General features: G+C 42.1%; 1 protein-coding gene across 4 annotated transcripts in view; it reads right to left on the bottom strand.

The window, feature by feature from the left end:
• Nucleotides 1-582: 582 nt before the first annotated feature.
• The window catches only part of INTS4 (integrator complex subunit 4), a 34,380-nt gene continuing 17,907 nt past the window's right edge, over nucleotides 583-17,055 (bottom strand). For 2 of the 4 annotated variants that reach the window (XM_088051175.1, XM_088051176.1), the window contains exons 16-23: nucleotides 14,536-14,629; nucleotides 12,269-12,349; nucleotides 10,422-10,552; nucleotides 9,454-9,513; nucleotides 7,638-7,797; nucleotides 7,173-7,316; nucleotides 6,322-6,442; nucleotides 583-4,101 (exon numbers count right to left, since the gene is read on the bottom strand). In XM_088051175.1, coding sequence (XP_087907301.1) covers nucleotides 3,908-4,101; nucleotides 6,322-6,442; nucleotides 7,173-7,316; nucleotides 7,638-7,797; nucleotides 9,454-9,513; nucleotides 10,422-10,552; nucleotides 12,269-12,349; nucleotides 14,536-14,629 — 985 coding nt within the window. In that variant the 3' untranslated portion in view covers nucleotides 583-3,907. The remainder of the gene's footprint in view (nucleotides 4,102-6,321; nucleotides 6,443-7,172; nucleotides 7,317-7,637; nucleotides 7,798-9,453; nucleotides 9,514-10,421; nucleotides 10,553-12,268; nucleotides 12,350-14,535; nucleotides 14,630-17,055) is intronic. The other 2 variants (XM_005530995.3, XM_005530994.3) reach the window with 2 other exon arrangements.

The following is a 17,055-nucleotide window of genomic DNA, read 5'->3' as shown; positions in this document are numbered from 1 at the left end:
AATGAGGAGCAGCCTGAGGGAGCTGGGGGTGTTTAGCCTGAAGGAGGCTCAGGGGGACCTTATTGCTCTCTACAACTAACTGCCTGAAAGGAGATTGTATCCAGTGGGGTGTCAGTAACAAGAGACAGGACGAGAGGAAACAGCCTATAGTTGCACCAGAGGTTTAGATTGGATATTAGGAAAATATCTCTTTCCCAAAAGCGTTGCCAGGCTTTCAAACAGGCTACTGAGGGAAGTGGGAGAGTCATCATCCCTGGCAGTGTTTAAAAGGCATGTGGATGTGGCACCTGGGGCCATGGCTTAGTGTGGGTGTGGTAGTGCTGGGTTTATGGTTGGACACCATGATCTTAGAGGTCTTTTCCAACCTAAATGATTCAGTGATGTCATGCAGTCCTGATTTAAATGCAGGCCTTGTTTTTTCATCTTCCCAAGAACTCGCTTTGTACTTTTTGCAGTGAGAGTCCCTGCCCATTTACTTTTTCTGGTCCTTTTTAAAATAAGATAGGTGAAAGCCACACCAGGTCTGAGTTAATGTCTCATAAGCTTCAACTTTGTTCCAAATACACTTATGTATTGTTTTATGAGCTCTTGACTCAGTAATTGAATTATATTTACTTCCAATAATGTAAAGGTGAGGGATGTTTCAACATCATTGGTTCTTATCAAATTATTTGCCCTTCCTTCATAGATTGCTCAATCTCCCTATGGCTGCAGCTGTACTGGCACACTGTTCCTACACTTGGAACCATCTGAGAGAGCAGAAACTCCCCATACTTGGGTGACTGTCATCTGAAGTCCTCTGTTCCCCCTTCAACAGAGATGAAAGATGCAAATTATCTTTGTGTGTGACTACAGCCCTTTGTTTTTCTTTTCATTCTGAGATCAATCATTTTATAGGCTATTGCAGTGCAGAAGCCTAACAATTATCCAGAATTAAAGGACAACGGGTGAATGGCATGAATGCCTCTGAGACGACACAAAGAGCATGAACTCTGATGTTTTTGAGAGCAGAAAAACCTTAATGTCTCAAATCTGGGGACAGGAAGAAGTCAACATCTGGATTTCAAAAACTACAGTAACTCCCGCTTTTTATACAAATTTCTTTTCCATTTCCCCATATGCTGGAACATGGTGTGAAATGGGCAGTCCCACACACATATACAGGCTGCACAGAGAATGATTTGAGAACAGCCCTGAGGGGCAACACCTTGGGAGTGCTGGTGGGTGAGCAGCTCAACATGACTCAACAATGTGCCCTGGCAGCCCAAAGGACTCTGCTGCCTTTTTGGGCTGCATCTGGGCAGCAGGCCAAGGGAGGGGACTCTCCTCCTCTGCTCTGGTGAAACCCCACCTGTAGTGCTGCATCCAGCTCTAGGGCCCTCAACATAAGGATGTTGACGTGTGGAGTAAGTCCAGAGGAGACCATGAAAATGCTGACAGGGCTGGAGCATCTCTGCTGTGGAAACAGACTGAGAGAGTTGGGGTTGTGCAGCCTGGAGAAGAGATGGCTCTGAGGAAACCTGAGAGCTCTTTCCAGTACCTGGGGTTATACAGAGCTGGAGGGGGACTTCTGACAAGGGCATGAAGTGGTAGGACTTTAAAGGGGGGGTCTTTAACCTGAAAGAGGGAAGGTTTAGATTAGATGATGAATTAGTCATCTGCTTGCGGAGGTGAAACTGAAGGAGGAAAGGAGAAGCGGTGATTTCTTCCATGATCCAAACCAGGAATCAGAGAAAAATCTACAGAAGAGAAGCCAACTGCAGAATCTGCTCTCATTAGCAGATTGGAAATGTTCATAGCAGCCTTACATCTTCAGCTTGTTTTAGGCATCTTGAAATTACAGTTGGAAGAACTTTTCCACATCCTGCAGTATTTGATTTTTGGTGGCAATACAGAAGGCACTCACTCTTTGCCTGGTATGTTATATAGAAGGGGGACAAGGATAGCATGAGGAGAACAAAATAGTAGCAATTTGATCCAGTACTTAGAAAAAGAGAGAAAGGTGCCAAAACTTTGATATTGAAAATATCTGCTGTGCCTACCACACTGTGGTCTGGAGCCTATGGACACGATCTAAATTAGAAACATTACTGAGATGACAAACTGCACAAAATACTGGTGAAATGCAAAAATGTGAGGAAGAAAAAGGAAGAAGTCTGTAATGAGCCCACTCAACTTGTCAAGTATCTGCCCAGACACAGCTTCCTAATGAGAGATACATCAACCCTGTCTGCTGGGAACTGAACTGAGTATGCCAAAGACAAGTCAGATGATAACAACTTAGCTGTCAGATGGGCAGGAGATTTTCAAAGCAGTGCCCTAAAGACAAAACACCAAAAAACACTTTGTAAAAGCAGAAACAATAAGAAAGTAAATTTAATTCAAGAATACCTAAAGCAGCAGCAAAGTTTTATGGCTATGAGCCTTTGGGCTACAACTTACCAGTGCTAAAAAATAAAAATCACAAGAAACATGCAATGATCTTATTAGCCAAGGACCATGCAGGCATCCATGTTTGCTCATAAAAAAGAAACAGAATAGCATGAGTATTCCAATTTTATTGTAGGAAAGCATGTAAGGGGTTATTTACACTAAATACAACTGGAAAGTATTTCTTCACTGTTTTGCTTACTTGGTAAAAATACACCTTTTTTTAAAAAGAAAAAAAAATCCAAACTAATTATTGAACACAGGCAACATTTGACCCCTGCACTAGAATGTTTCACACATTAGGTCCTCCTAAAAAATCCTACCAAAGGATTGCTACAAATCACAGGAGGCTCCTCAGTCCACTAAGCCTGGCATATAGAAGCAATGCACAGACATACTTCCCAACAGGAACGGCGGACGGATCATGTTTTAACTAATTCTTGTCCCTCTGTACTCCCAGCTCACCTCCATTGGGGAGCACCGACTACCTGCCCAACTGCTGCTGAGCGGACTGTGTTCGGCTACTCCGACTGACAATAAAGACTTTGAGTACCAAAAGTGCTGCTGAATTAAAAATCATATATTTTCACAGCCCACTAAGATTGGTTCAGGCCAGGATCATCACACAGAAACAGATCCTGTAAAACTTAGTGGTTAGGAATTTTCCAACTGGTACTTAATCACATTGCTCCTCAAGCTGCACAAAGGTGCAACAAGACACAAACTGCTTTGTTGCTGTAGCTCAATTAAACTCCACGTCCTGCTGACTGAAATTCTGCCACCTGCACCAAGAGGTTCCTCATGCCCCTGTACCATGAACAGCCTGTGCTCTCCCCAGAGCTGGACCAGCTTCAGTACAGCTGTAGAGGATGTAGAACTGCAGTTGGCAATTTCCTTCCTAGGTGCTCTTCCCACACAAGAATAGTACTTTTTAGAATAGTATTTTTTCTGTTAAGAAATTAGGTACCAGTGCACAAATGTAAGTTTTAGACATTCAAAAAAAAACCCCAAAGCACCAAAACGACCAAACCCCAAAAAACCCAGAAACAAATCAACAAGCCCCCACAAAATGCTGAACTCAGCTTCACTTGAGAGTACTGTAAAAATAACACTGATTTATGTGCCCAAGCATTTACATAATAAATACATAGCAGAAAACCTAGAGGCCTTGGAGAAAGACTTTTGATAAGTAAAAACTGAAGGTACAGCACAGTGAAATTACTACTGGAATGCTGATTGAGAACAGTTCTGTTTCCATTGAGTCAATATAGAAAACCCTGTATTTTCTTGAAACCACTCCTAACTAGCTAAGGAACTCCTGTATTTGCCTGCTGCTTAAGAGACCAACTGTTCTTCAGTTTTATTTTGACATATGACTCCCTTCAGGATGTTTTGGCTTGGTTTGCTATCTTGGACACAGCATCTTGCTTTCATATAACCCAACAAACCCCATAAATAGGTTTTTCAGTGCCAGCCTTCACCGCCTGGCAGGTTTGGGCATTATATACACCTTGACAGGTTTGCTGAAGGGGATGGTCCCCTCTATGCCATTTTCAGAGGATGGGAGAGCCTCCAAGCTCTCACTCCAAGTAGATTTAGGAATTCTGGTAGATGCTTTGCTCCTGTTGGAATTGTAAGCCAGCAGCAATCGCACTTCAATCTGACATGGCTCTGCAGAGAAAAAAATAGAACAATCCAAACGTGATTGTCATTGCATAGTGAACAATCAACATCAAATGAATTTTAATTCCATGTATTCTGGGTATGCACAGATATGTTCTGGAGTGACCAGAATCCAGCCTAGTGTCTGAAAACAAGCCTTTGGCATTACATTCAGCACAGCAGAACTAAGGACTGTTCTAGGTTTATCCCCGTCGCTCTTTGTCATCACTTGAAAAATATCACCACTAACTTGCAACTTTAAAAAATAACTGTTGGAAAGTAACTCCAATGAAATTATAACAATCATTAAAACCCCCACAGAACTAGCAGGCCCTGCTCACTGTATTTCTGTCAGGATCAATCCAGATGACATCTGGTAAAACTTGTGGCATAGGAGATTACTTGAAGATTGTCTTTTGCTGGAAGTTTTCACACTGCAGACAGCTATGCAGCTGGGCAGAGCAAGGTTCTGCAGAACTAGGGTTTCAGTATACACAATATTGCCCTGTACATACTGCTGGATTTACATACCCAAAACAATTCTCCTTTCTAGACTGAGTACTAGAATTGTTTAGGTTTTCTTTATGAACCATACTGGTTTGAGCTGGGATAGTTAATTAGAAAGTTAATTTTCCTTCATAGTAGCTCACCAAGATGCCTTGTTTTGGATTTGTGACCAAAATAATGCTGGTAACACAGGGATGTTGTAGTTATTGCTGCATAGTGTTTTGAAAAACCCATGAGTTTTCTCACATTGCCCTTCTGATCCTCTACCTATCCCAGTGGGGAGTAAGCACCAGGTGGTGTGCAGGACTTAAATGTCTATCAGGGATAACCCATAACAGGACCACAATATTGAAACCTAAATGAAACCTGCTGAAACCCGCAGGATTTTAAGATGCCATGTCCAGAGCTGCAGGGGTCTCCAGCTGAGACATCATCAGCACCAGACAGAACACAAGAAATAATCCTTTTGCACAGGTACTTCACCAATTCTTATTTGCAGCCCACAGTCACCTCTTTCACTTCTGCTCTACACCTGGCAGTTAATCAGTGCTTTGCACTTGGGCATTCTCCTTCCCGAGACTCTTTCTACTGGCCTTTAACAAGTTTCATTGTCTTGAATTAAGGCAATTTCTCCACTTTGAATTCTGACCCTGTTTCCTGAGCCCCTCCCAGCTCAGTGTCTTCCCCCTGTTTTATATGCCTAAGTTCCAATGTCAAAGTTAATGATTAAAATAATGCCTAGAGGAGACACCAGAACAGAATCCCTCAGGGCCATGCTTAAAATGTCCTTCCAGTGAACACTGAAAAAGTAGAAATAAGGACTTCAGCTCCCTCTGGTGAAGTAATATGATCAACCCTTAAACCCAGATACTTCCAGTCCTAGAAACAGTACCATGTTTTCTTCTCCAAAACAAAACAATGACAGCAGGATGAGTGAGTACACCATGGAAGTACTATATAAAAAAAATAAAAGGATACATGAAGGAACACAGCAATAAACAAAATTATGTTAGTTAAAAAAAAGGTCAACAAATCCAATGAAAAACTGCTCAGAAAAAAAACCTCTCAGAGGAAATCCCCATATCTGAGTAAAGGTGAGGGGATTAAAAGAAAACAGGACAAAGGGAGCTGTGAATGAAATACACTCTGCTTTTGTTGTTTGAAGTCCAGAAGCCAATTACTGAAGTGCTTCCATGGGGAAGTACGAACAGCAGTGGAGATTGAAGGGGAATGTGTGAGTCACATCATCATCAGAGCTAAAGAGGGAGTTTTTAGGGCATTAAGAGAGTGAGAGTTGAATCAGCAATGAAATTGTACTGCTGTACTGTTCTCTGCCATGCTCAGATACCTGTGGGACCCGAGACAATGACTTAGAAGGAGTCAGTTTACCATGATCCCTTGTCTTGACCTGAGGTTGCAGACCTGGCTCCAAGAGCTGACTTCGCTCTGCACAAGAGTGCACAAGAGTGGGTGACCTCACCTTGAGCATAGCTCTCATGTGAAGGCTCCCAGGGCTCTCCCAAGACAGCAGCCCCTCTATTTCCCTACAGAGCAGCAGTGCCTGGTAATCAGGGAACTGTAATTACTCAAAGGCCTGATCAACACCAAGGGCAGCACCAACCACAGCTGCAGACTCCAGGATCCTCAGAGCCTCCCAGACTGTGGGTATGTAACTTGTATTTAATGAAAGTGCAGCCACTTAATGTGTATTATTAACGTTACCTGTCCAGGCTGTGTGCGAGAGGTAAACCTGAGTTATCAGCCTGTGCCTCCCAGGGCCAGGATTTCGGAAGTCAGCTGGTTTAGGATGTATTAGCTGTGCTTGTCCATCTGGATACAACACCTGGAGGGGAACAAAAAAAAAAGAAGAAAAGAAAACAACAAAGGAATGACAACTGCACTGGGGATCTGCACAATGGAATAGTGCGTTACTTGGCTGTTTTCTGATTGAGTTAGAAAGGCAAGACAAGCAGGCTTTAGCTTGGAGCCAGGAGTTCAGCTGCCCTGAATATAACAGCCACATGCTGCCATTCAAACCCACAGGTCGAAAAAAGGCCACACTGCCATAAGTTTCTTCCTCTGCATTGTACCTGAGGTTTTTGTTTCTTTGTTAAGCAGTGATGCTGCATATTTTACTTGGATCATACCACTCCTACCTCCTCAGCTGCATCTAAGATTAGTGATTCAGCAGCAGGAATAAAACCTGGAAATACAGAGAGCCAAGAGCCTGCATATTTTTGTACCACTCGGAACAACTTCTTTTGCTCCTCCTCTCCCTCAACCAGCTGGAAGCTCACCAGCACTTACTGGTGTTCATGTCCATGACACGCACAGTGCACATGGAAGCACAGAATGACATCCAAGCACTCAAAGCAAACTCTTAGAATTGCACCCAGGTCAACTCTCAGTGCACTACAGACAAACCAGTTTCTGAATGACTGGTCAAAACACAGAAATCCAGCATTGTTACTAATAAAGCATATCATTATTTGGAATCTAAAAGCAGTGACATCCTTAAAGAAACTCCCCCCAAGACATAATCTTGTTTGCATTTACATGAAATGACTTCTTACCTGAACTTTAACAGTTCCTTGGGGATCCTGCACATGTTCCAGAGTTGCATCAACATCCAGTGCCACAACTAATCCTGATGTAAACCTCAGGGGATTATCAGATTCACCAGTAGGCTCAATGATATTTGCAGTGGCTTTATGGAGCTATCAGGGGTAAAGTGATTGGCAAAAATCAGAAGGTGTGGGAAAGAAGAAAGAAAAAAAAAATCGTAATTACTTCTGCTCTTAACAGACATGTGCATAAACTCTGGATTTTTATTTTTTTTTATACTGCCAGGAATTACTATGTTTTCCATGCTCTTAGCAGTAGTCCGGAGGATGCTAGGTAAGAAGACAAAGAGGAAATAAATAACAGTTGTGTCTGACCAAGACCCTCAATTCAAAAACCTTCATGGCATATATAAAGTAGTCAGTTTCCAAGAAAGTCCTCAAGGATATTGCATTTTAATTTTCTGTTAAACCAACCTGCTCTGGAAGAGGAAGGTGGAGGAAGGTACTTTGCCGGAGTGTTGTCTGGAGAATCTTGACCACTTCTGAAGGCTTGGATGTCACAAGTCTGGGCATTAAGTCCAGCAATTTATCTACAAAACTGCCTTGCATATGTGGGAGCTCAGAGATGAAACATCTGTGTCAAGAACAGATTAAAAATCAAATACTTTTTCCACAGTATTGTTATTTTCACTCAAGCTACTTAATCCTTATATTTAGTTATAATGACAGAATTAGATACCTACATCCCTCTTCTGATGTGTCTCACATGTAAGAGATGACTTTGGCTACTTATGTTGGAACTGTGCCTTGTGCTCAAACTGACACCATCAAGGGCTATGTGGTGTGGGCAGCAAGTCAGAGGGGATTCTCCCCCTCTTCTTTGACCTTATGAGGTCCCACCTGGAGTACTGTGTCCAGTTCTGGAGTTCCCAGTGTAAGAAGGACAGAGGAGGCCATGAAGATGCTCCGAGGGCTGGAGCTGAAGACAGGCTGACAGAGCTAGGTGTGTTCAGCCTGAAGAAGAGAAGGCTCCAGGGAGATCTCATTGCAAATTTTCAGTAGTTAGAGGGGGCTTATGAAGAAGACTTTACACAGGCATATCATGACAGGACAAATGAGAATGGTTTTAAACTACAAGTGGAAATTAGATTCAATTTTAGAAGGAGATTCTTCACTTTGAGGATGGTGAGGCACGAGCACAGGTTTCCCAGAGAAGCTGTGGATGCCCCATCCTTGGAAGTGTTTAAAGCCAGGCTGGATGGAGCTCTGATCTGGTGGAACATGTCCCTGCCCATGGCAGGGGAGTTGGAACAAGATGGTGTTTAAGGTCCTTTCCAACCTAAACCATTCTATGATTCTGTGATTCTATGATTTTACGACTCATCAGGGAATTGAATAGCTACTCCAGAGATACAGGTATCCTTAGTTGGCTGAGCAGAATTTTATTTCTAGTTGTGACTAAATTCACATTTATTATAAGCTTGGCAGCCATGGCTGGTTAACTGATAAGAAAAGGGGACCAAATCTGCCCTACCCTAATGCCCAGCTGGAGCTGGAAGACAGAACTGGTAATTTCCTGTATACCTTTTCTTTGCACTGAATCTCAGGATAAGCAGAACTCATCACTATCTTACAGAAGCAGAACCATAGAATGGTTTGGGTTGGAAGGGACCTCAAAGATTACCTAGTTCCACATCCCTGCCATGGACAGGGACACCTTTCACTAGAATCAATATGATCATCAAATTGACACTTTATATCTATTCTCCCTGGAAGTAAAGATGACTAAGAGGTGGCAAAAGCAGCAGATAGGGCCAGGAAAGATACTGCAGAATTCTTGTCTGACTTATTGTTACATGTTGAGTACATCAAGGGTAATCTGCTTTTTCATTAATCTTTGAAAGGTTTAAACACCCTCAGGACTCCAGGAGACAGAATAACAAAAAACACAAAAAAAACACTGCAAAAAAATCCAACAAACAAACAAAACCAAAAAAATTAAGTATTTATCAAAACAGCTTCCACTCAAAGTAGATAAACCCTTACAAATACAAAAAAAAAAAAAATCTATTCCATAAGAAATTAATTCAGAGCCCATGTTTCTGAAGTACCAGCATAATATCCCCATGTTAAGGACTTCTTGCTTTATTATTATCCCATGATAGCTTGCAATGTAGGACAGCAGGGAAGGGAGATGTGAAGAGATAAAAAACAAAGTGAATATCCCCTGATGACAATGGTGGTGGACATTTTTTTCAACAAAAATTGAAGAAGCAATGGAGTTTGTCACCTCTGAAAGGAATCCACTTCTTGGAGGAATTTTTCACACATCCCAAAAAGAGGTTCTACTCTGTAATGAAAATAATATTCCTTAGGTTACTTTTAAAGAAAGAAAAATGGCTCTCTGGCTATACACATTTAGGTGGTTTGGAATCCCATTAAACCTCCTAAAAATGGGAAGATCTTACAGCTTTTGAACCAAAAAAGTGTTCCTCACTTATCTATATCCCCTTCTCACAAAAAAACCCCAAACATTTGCATAAGGCAGTAATTAAGTTCCCAAAGCCACTGCTAGAAAATACTCATTTTCCACCTACAAAACAAGAGGTTAAAAGGCAAATATATTATGGACCTCCATGGTAACACAGTAAATTGATGGCAATGGACCTGAAACAGAAGTAAACTAGGACAATAACTAATTTGCTCTAATTCCACCAGCTGGAGTTCTCATTCTACAACCATGTGTCACTTCTTTAACTTCAGCAGCCAAAACAAACCACTCAGAGCCTCTTGTGTACCCAAGCCTGCACAGGAACAGTTTATGTCTGAGTCACACTAAGCAGTTGCAGATCAGTCAGGAGGCCAATACTTTCCTGATCCTAAAAATTCAGCAATAAATACTTAATGAAGCAAACATGTTTGGTGCATTTTTTTGATATGTAACTTTTCCTCATTTAAACAGGTCCCAAATATCAACCCTACAATGTTTTTAACCTATTTATATGTGCATCAATGAGAGAACTCAACCCCCAAAACTCATCTTCCCAATAGCTTTGTCATCTAATTCAGGACTGTGTCCCTATACAGCCATATCAAAGGCAAAAGAAGGTTCTTTGTTCTGAATTACTCTACCAAATGGTTACTGGCATGGTACCCTGCTATGTGTCTATTTTATCCTTGCTGTTTTTTTAAACAAAGCTCAAAGACAGTAATTTTAGAGCTAACCCTAAGAAGATCCTCAGACCAAATCATCCTTACCCTCTAGTGGTGCGGGCAGTCACTATCAGCTGCAAGGCCTTCGCTTGCAGTCTCATGTGGTGAATAATGACCACTTGTCTACTTTCCACTCCGCTGTACATGAACTCCATTTTGTAAGTTTCTTCCAGGATCTGCCAGACAGACACCACAAGGATAAAAAACCATCAGACTGTTAAGCCCTGGTACAACGCAATCACCAGCTTCTGGTATTTTTATCTCATACCAAGGAACACATGAAGCAAGAGGAAGTGCTCAGATCAATACAGTTGAGTTCAATACGACTGTGCAGATGCTAAGAACTTTCAAGTTATTTAACAGGGAATATTCCCTTCACCTTGCATTGATAGCAAGTGACCTACATTCACCATCACAACGGAAAACACTTTCCAGGGGATTCACATGCTACTCAAGAGGGCACCCAAGACAAACATTTCAATCAGAGAAGATTTCAAAAGCTGGAAGGCTTTTGTTTCTACTCATCACCAGCAGAGAAGGCTTTCATGGACAGCAGTACCTGTCGGTTACATCCTAATTCTCTGAAGACTCAAAATATCAGCAAGATCTATGAACTTGCTTTTACCCTAGATTTATTATCAGACTATTGAATAGTTTGTTTGCTTCCTTACCTTTTCTTAGGGCTTAGCTTCAGTTTTTCCAGGATCTGATCATTCATACACTTCTACATCACAGAATCACAATAACTCAGATTGGATGGGCCCTCCGCAGATCATCTAGCCTGGTTCCCTGCCCAGAGCAGGTCTCATTAGATCCAGTAACTCAGGGCCACATCAAATTGAGAACACAACGACAGAGGTTCCCCCAGCTTCTCTGGGCAATGGTATTTAACCACTCTTACAGGAAATTTTCCCTTTACAGCTGATCGAAATTTTTCATCATTTGCCAACTGCCTCTTATCCACAGTAGTCTGGCTCTGTCTCATTTATATCCTGTAATGATACAGTGCTAGAGAGAAGTAAATCCATCCTGAAAGCCTGCTCTTCTCCAGGCTGGACAATTCCATCCCCCTCAGCCTTCCCTTGCAGGTAATGTACTCCAGCCCCTGACCATATTGGTGGTCCTCTGCTGAATTTGTCCCAGTTTGTCACCATCTTCCTTCTACTGGGGAGGCCAACACACAACACAGCTCTCCAGGTGGCATCTCCCCAGAGGTGGATCATTTCCCAAACTAAGTCATCCCAGTTGCAGCTGGCCTCTTGCAGTGCCTTATAGTCAATGTACTGAACATGAGGCGATTCCCTTCATTCCAGTTCCCCAGTCTGTTCAGACCAGCAGCCATGCCCTCCAACACACTAACTGGTTCCTCAATTTGCAGGACCCTTACCACTTATTTATTCAGCCACAATCCTGCAAGTCTGGAGAAAAATAAATGATGGGAGACTGTATCCAAGCATTGCAACTTCCACTGCCCTCCCCTTGTTCATAGCACCAGTCCCTCACCATAGAGAGCAGTGATGGTGGTCAGCCATAATTTGTTCTTGAAAAATGCATTTGGGCTTTTCCAAGTAGCTTTGTTGATTTTGTCTAGGAACAGCTTTTTTAAGTATTTGGTACATAACTTTCCCCAGGAAAGAGGCAAGGAGAAGCAGCCCACAGTATTCTGGATTTTCTTTCTTTTCTGGAAGATGAGTGTGATATTGGCCTTCTTACAGCGGGGTCCCTCCCTCACCACTCAGCCTTTGAAAAGAAATTACCCCAGTTTGGGGAACTAAGATTTACTTGGAAGACTGTGGCAGTGGAAGGTCAGAAGTGTGTTATTGTTCCATGGCCAGTGAAAGACTCCTACCCAAGGATTGGCCTCTGTGCAGGCTCAGCTGCTTCCACCTCACCTGCTTTGCTGCAGCAGATGCCAATGCATTCTGTTTCAGGTACAGGGGAGCTGCCACATTCCACAACTTCTCCTGCAAGGCCTACAAGAAAAAAAACATGAAATGATGATAAATATCCAACACAATCTAAATACTTGGTTGAAAAAGCATGCGAAAGCTTTCTTTTGTGCTTTTAAATACAACATAGGGAACCAAGGCCTCCAAAATATAGTGTTTTATAAAGAAACAAAGATACCTATACAACTAGAAAATATAAAGGAAGTTGAGACTAATATTAACAAATATTAGAATAAGAGTGAATAAGAGACTCATCAAGCCAAATTCCTTGTACTTCATAAAGAAAACCAACAGCACACTTGTTATCAACCCCCTGAGACCAAGACTGGGGCAATGGTGACAAAAAGTGGAAATAATAACACCTGTCCCCAGAAACACATTTACTTCCACAGCCACATTTCTGAACTTTCCTCTGCTCCACCAAAGATCCTGGAGTTACTAAGAATATTATGTCTAATTCAGCCACTGATATTGGTATTAAAAAAAACCAAAACAACAAAAAACCATAACAAAAAAACACGCCCCCAAAAACCCCAACCACCTACCATACCCTATTTGCTTTATGTTTTAAAAAAAAATGTAGAAAGCTTGACTGGATGATTTATATCACTACCTCCTTTTTGAAGATGCCTGTCCTTAGACACAGCTATGCACAAGGCTGGCTGTAGCCAAAGCTCGAGAACATACCGACTGTATCCTTCACACAGGCTGGCCTAAGAATCCCAGCTAACTACCCCTAAAATCACAGGATATGTAGAGCCTTTAAAGGTATGGAACCTTTTGAGCCTTGAGAGGCTGGGGAACGAAGATACTTTTCCCCCCAGCAGCTTTTTCTTTGTTTGGACAAGAAGCAACTGGGAAAAAAATCTACTGAAAAAGGCTACTCGGACATTCAGGTTCTCTGCAGTATCAGAATTTCTAATTGTATTGTGGAGTAGAGGGTGTCCCTTCCTGTAAGAAGGGATCTGGAATTAGATGATTCTCAAAATCCCTTCCAACCCAAGATATTCTGTGATTCCTGATATTATCAGCTATTTTTCATTCCATGCACATTACTGACTCCTCTGCACCACTGATCTATTGATTGTTCCACAGCTCAAGCCAAGAATGGCTGATGCAGCTTTTACCCTTCTTCCAAACAGAGCCCACCTCTGCCAGATGCAAAAACCATCTGGTTCATTCCAGTCAAACCCTGGAAAAGGGCAACAAAGCTGTCTCCAAATGCTAGTCCTCTGCCTGCACAGCACATTTCACTTTGGATTTAGCTGGATTGTACTGAACTGTACCACTGCTCATCTGAAATACCTTTGGGTGATAAATATATTCCAATGATTTGAGGCCTGCCATGAGATATGCCAACTGGCAGCTATGCATTAGCAAAGCAACTGAAATCCCTCTTTGGTTTTACATAACGAAGCACTCATTGAGTTCCTTCTGGAAAACTGTTTGCTGCTTGCTTTAGTTCTTGCTTTATGTGTGTGTAAGTTAAACACTAAAGAATGCCAAGAGACTAACTAAAATACTACTGCCAGCTTACAGCCCTGAGCCATCTGATCCAGCAGAATCCCTGACCATGGCAGGGACATTGGAATTAGAGGGTCCCTTCCAACTCAAGATTTTCTATGAAGTAAAAAATTAGTTCCTGTTTACAGCAAGAAGCTGATTTTGAAAAGGAGCTTTTGCAAAGGGCTGCTGCAATGGTGTCTAAGTAGCCTCTTGACCTGCTAATACTAATTAGATAGATAATTTCAGAACTATAAAAGAATGCATGACTGATATTTAGTTCAATCAAGTCTTAAGAACTCCTTTGGCATAGGTGCCAATAAAGCTATCTGCAAATCACCATCTATAAAAATGGCACTTATGGCAGCAGAATAACAAAAAACATTACAGTAGCCACCAGCAGGGAAAGTTACTCTCCTAACACAGTTGCCCTCAGTGTGATTTCTGTCACATCATAAACTCTGCATTGACGAAACGCTCATGAACCAACATAAGCCCTAGGTACAGCAGCAGAGGTCTGCATTGGCAAAGTTACTGCATAAATTATTTGCCACAGGAGGGAAGCAGGATTATCAGAAATCCACAGAACCCGCTCTTTCATCACACATCACTTTTCAGCATGAACATCAAAACATGAAAGCATGGCACTGTGATGGACTGGGGGCATTTTTGAAGAACAGCTAAAAAAAGCCCAGATGAAGCCAAACCTTGATGAGGAGCAGCTGACACTGAAGGTAAGTTGCAGTGAAATCTGCCATCCCTGCCAGTTCTGACTGCAGCTCTCCAAGCCTCTGAAGATCACTGAAGCATGTGGGGGGTGGGAAAGAAAAAAAAGAGAGAGAGAAAATAATGTTGAGACAGAGAACAGTTTAATCCAAATACACTCAGAAGGCAGTGACAATAAAGCCAGCTATTCCTGCTGCCTGCTTTTATTAGAGCAAGCACCAGCAACAGCAGCAAAACACACACTACAAACCAGTTTGCACCTTGGGACTTGGCATGTCCCTTCTTCTGGGAAGCTGACACCAGCACAGCAGTGGAGGCACTAAGTCTGTCAACCCACATTACTCTGCAGCCCCATGGGAACCACACAGAGTGGCAGCTCCAGATTTAACTTAAAACACTCCAGCCTTCCACAGCAGCTAATGACCCATTTGTGTTACACTGCTGGGAAATCAAACTATTCATGTTGGCTAAGAAAGGTTGTTTGGAACATGTCAGGCTCATGCAATGAAGTGTATCTGAAACAGAGCTACCCTTTTAAGCCAAGCTAGAATCTGATGTACTGATATTTTCCCAACTAGATGGTGTGTGTTGCCTGGTATTTCTTGTAAATCATACAGCAATATAAGCAGCTTTTAATATGATAGAAAAAACCTGTCAGTTAATAGAACCCAAAAGGCTTTAGTTCTCTACTCCTAGCCATGTTTTCTTAAAGCGAGCATTAAAAAAAACAAAATTAATTTTTCTTACAGAAGAGAAAATAGGTTGGATGATGTGGTTTCAACATATGCCTTTTCTTCTCTACACTTTGCTTCGATCCAAAGTCTATTAAAATTGTCACTCGACTTCCACATTTCCTATTGCATTATTAATTTTTTCAGATGATCAGTTTCTTTTGTTTATTTTAGATTTGTCTTTCAAATTGTGAAATTTTGGTTCTGCCAAAACAGAAAGTTGCTGAGCCCTGAGACATTGCAAAAACCCATGATATTATCTGTATTATATGCAGCCAAAGAAAATCTTTCCTAAGCAGAGAATCAAAGAATTGTTTATGTTGGAAAATATTTCTAAGATCATCCAGTCCCACCATTAAGCCAGCATTGCCAAGCCCACCACAAATAGCACATCTACAGGTCTTTCAAATCCCTCCTGGAATGGTGAATACATCACTTCCTTGGGCAGCCCTTTCCAATGCTTGACAACCCTTTCCATGAAGACATTTTCCTACTATCCAATCTAAACCTCCCCTGGCACAATTTGAGGCTGCCTCCTCCTATCCTCTTCCTTGTCACTCAGAAGAAAGGACCAGTCCCTATCTGGCTACAACTTCCTTTCAGGCAGTTGTAGAGAGTCAAGTTCCCTGTGAGCCTCCTTTTGTCCAGGCTAAACACCCCCAGCTCCCTCAGCTGCTCTTCATCAGAATAGTGCCACAGTCCTTCCTAGCTCCATTGCCCTTCCCTGGCCACACTCCAGCACCTCAATGTCTCTCACAGTAAGGGGTTGTGCATTTCTCATCAACAATGCACCAACAGCCAAGCCAGCCTCAACCTTACACAGAGATTCCATTTCATCTTTTTCCAGAGAGAAGAGGAGGCTCCCTGGATGCTTAATTCCCATGTCACAATCCATCACAACACACTAATGGGGAACAGGATGTCATCTCTCAGCTAACAACTAGGCAGATATTCCATTTCCCAGTCTTACACAGTTCCCAATTCCACTAATTCTACTTCCTTACAAATCTTAAACAGATTCCAACATCCCTGTAAGAAAAAAAAAATTATTTTGTATAGATGAAGAAACTAAGCCATAGACAAATTCGCTAAACAGCCTGTCTTACATTTCTAACCACACTGCAGATTGAAGCTCCCCCCCAGGCTCTGCAGCCAAAACTCTCCCAACTGCCAAAACTGTCCCAAGTAGACACAAACTCCACAAGGTCTGTTATTTCTGTGGATGACAATGATAAAGGAGGAGGGATTTATATTCCATGACACTGCTATTAGCTGCTTCTATCCCTCTGCTCTCAGCAACAAAATTGCTGGTGCAGGGTTATCTTGCCTTCTGCAAAATAACCTTTAACACTTTTTTTGGCTTTGTCCAAATCCTCCCTTTGTCTTAAGGATGGAAAAGAGCAGCTGGTTTAGTACAATTTCCTGGGGGGCAATACCACAAGGAAAAAAGCCAAGCCAAAAATTTCCATCAACTCAAAGTCATGGCCTGAGAGGTTCCCAGACCCTCATACCTGAGAGTTTCTGGATGCTTGGCCTAAAGATTACCTGTTTCAAGTGTTTAGTGCATTAAATGTTTCAAGACTGTACTTCAGGCTGGCACACAGCAGCTGCAAAACAGCTGAGGACAAACCTCATAGGTCCCACAGCTGGGTTTTCAGTGAGGAGCACACTGTTTACTCTTTGCTGCAGATGGGTGTGACAGTGATTTGCAGCAACATACACACAACAGAAGGCAGCTATTTTGAAGGAATAAAAAGAATTAAGCTTTTT

Source organism: Pseudopodoces humilis, chromosome 2 (genome assembly GCF_049639895.1).
Source record: "Pseudopodoces humilis isolate 2021_Gansu_Grassland_sample_001 chromosome 2, ASM4963989v1, whole genome shotgun sequence".
In the NCBI taxonomy this organism is placed as follows: Eukaryota; Metazoa; Chordata; class Aves; order Passeriformes; family Paridae; genus Pseudopodoces; species Pseudopodoces humilis.
The sequence above is the reverse complement of the archived record's forward strand: the minus strand, read 5'-3'. Positions and strand labels throughout refer to the sequence as shown.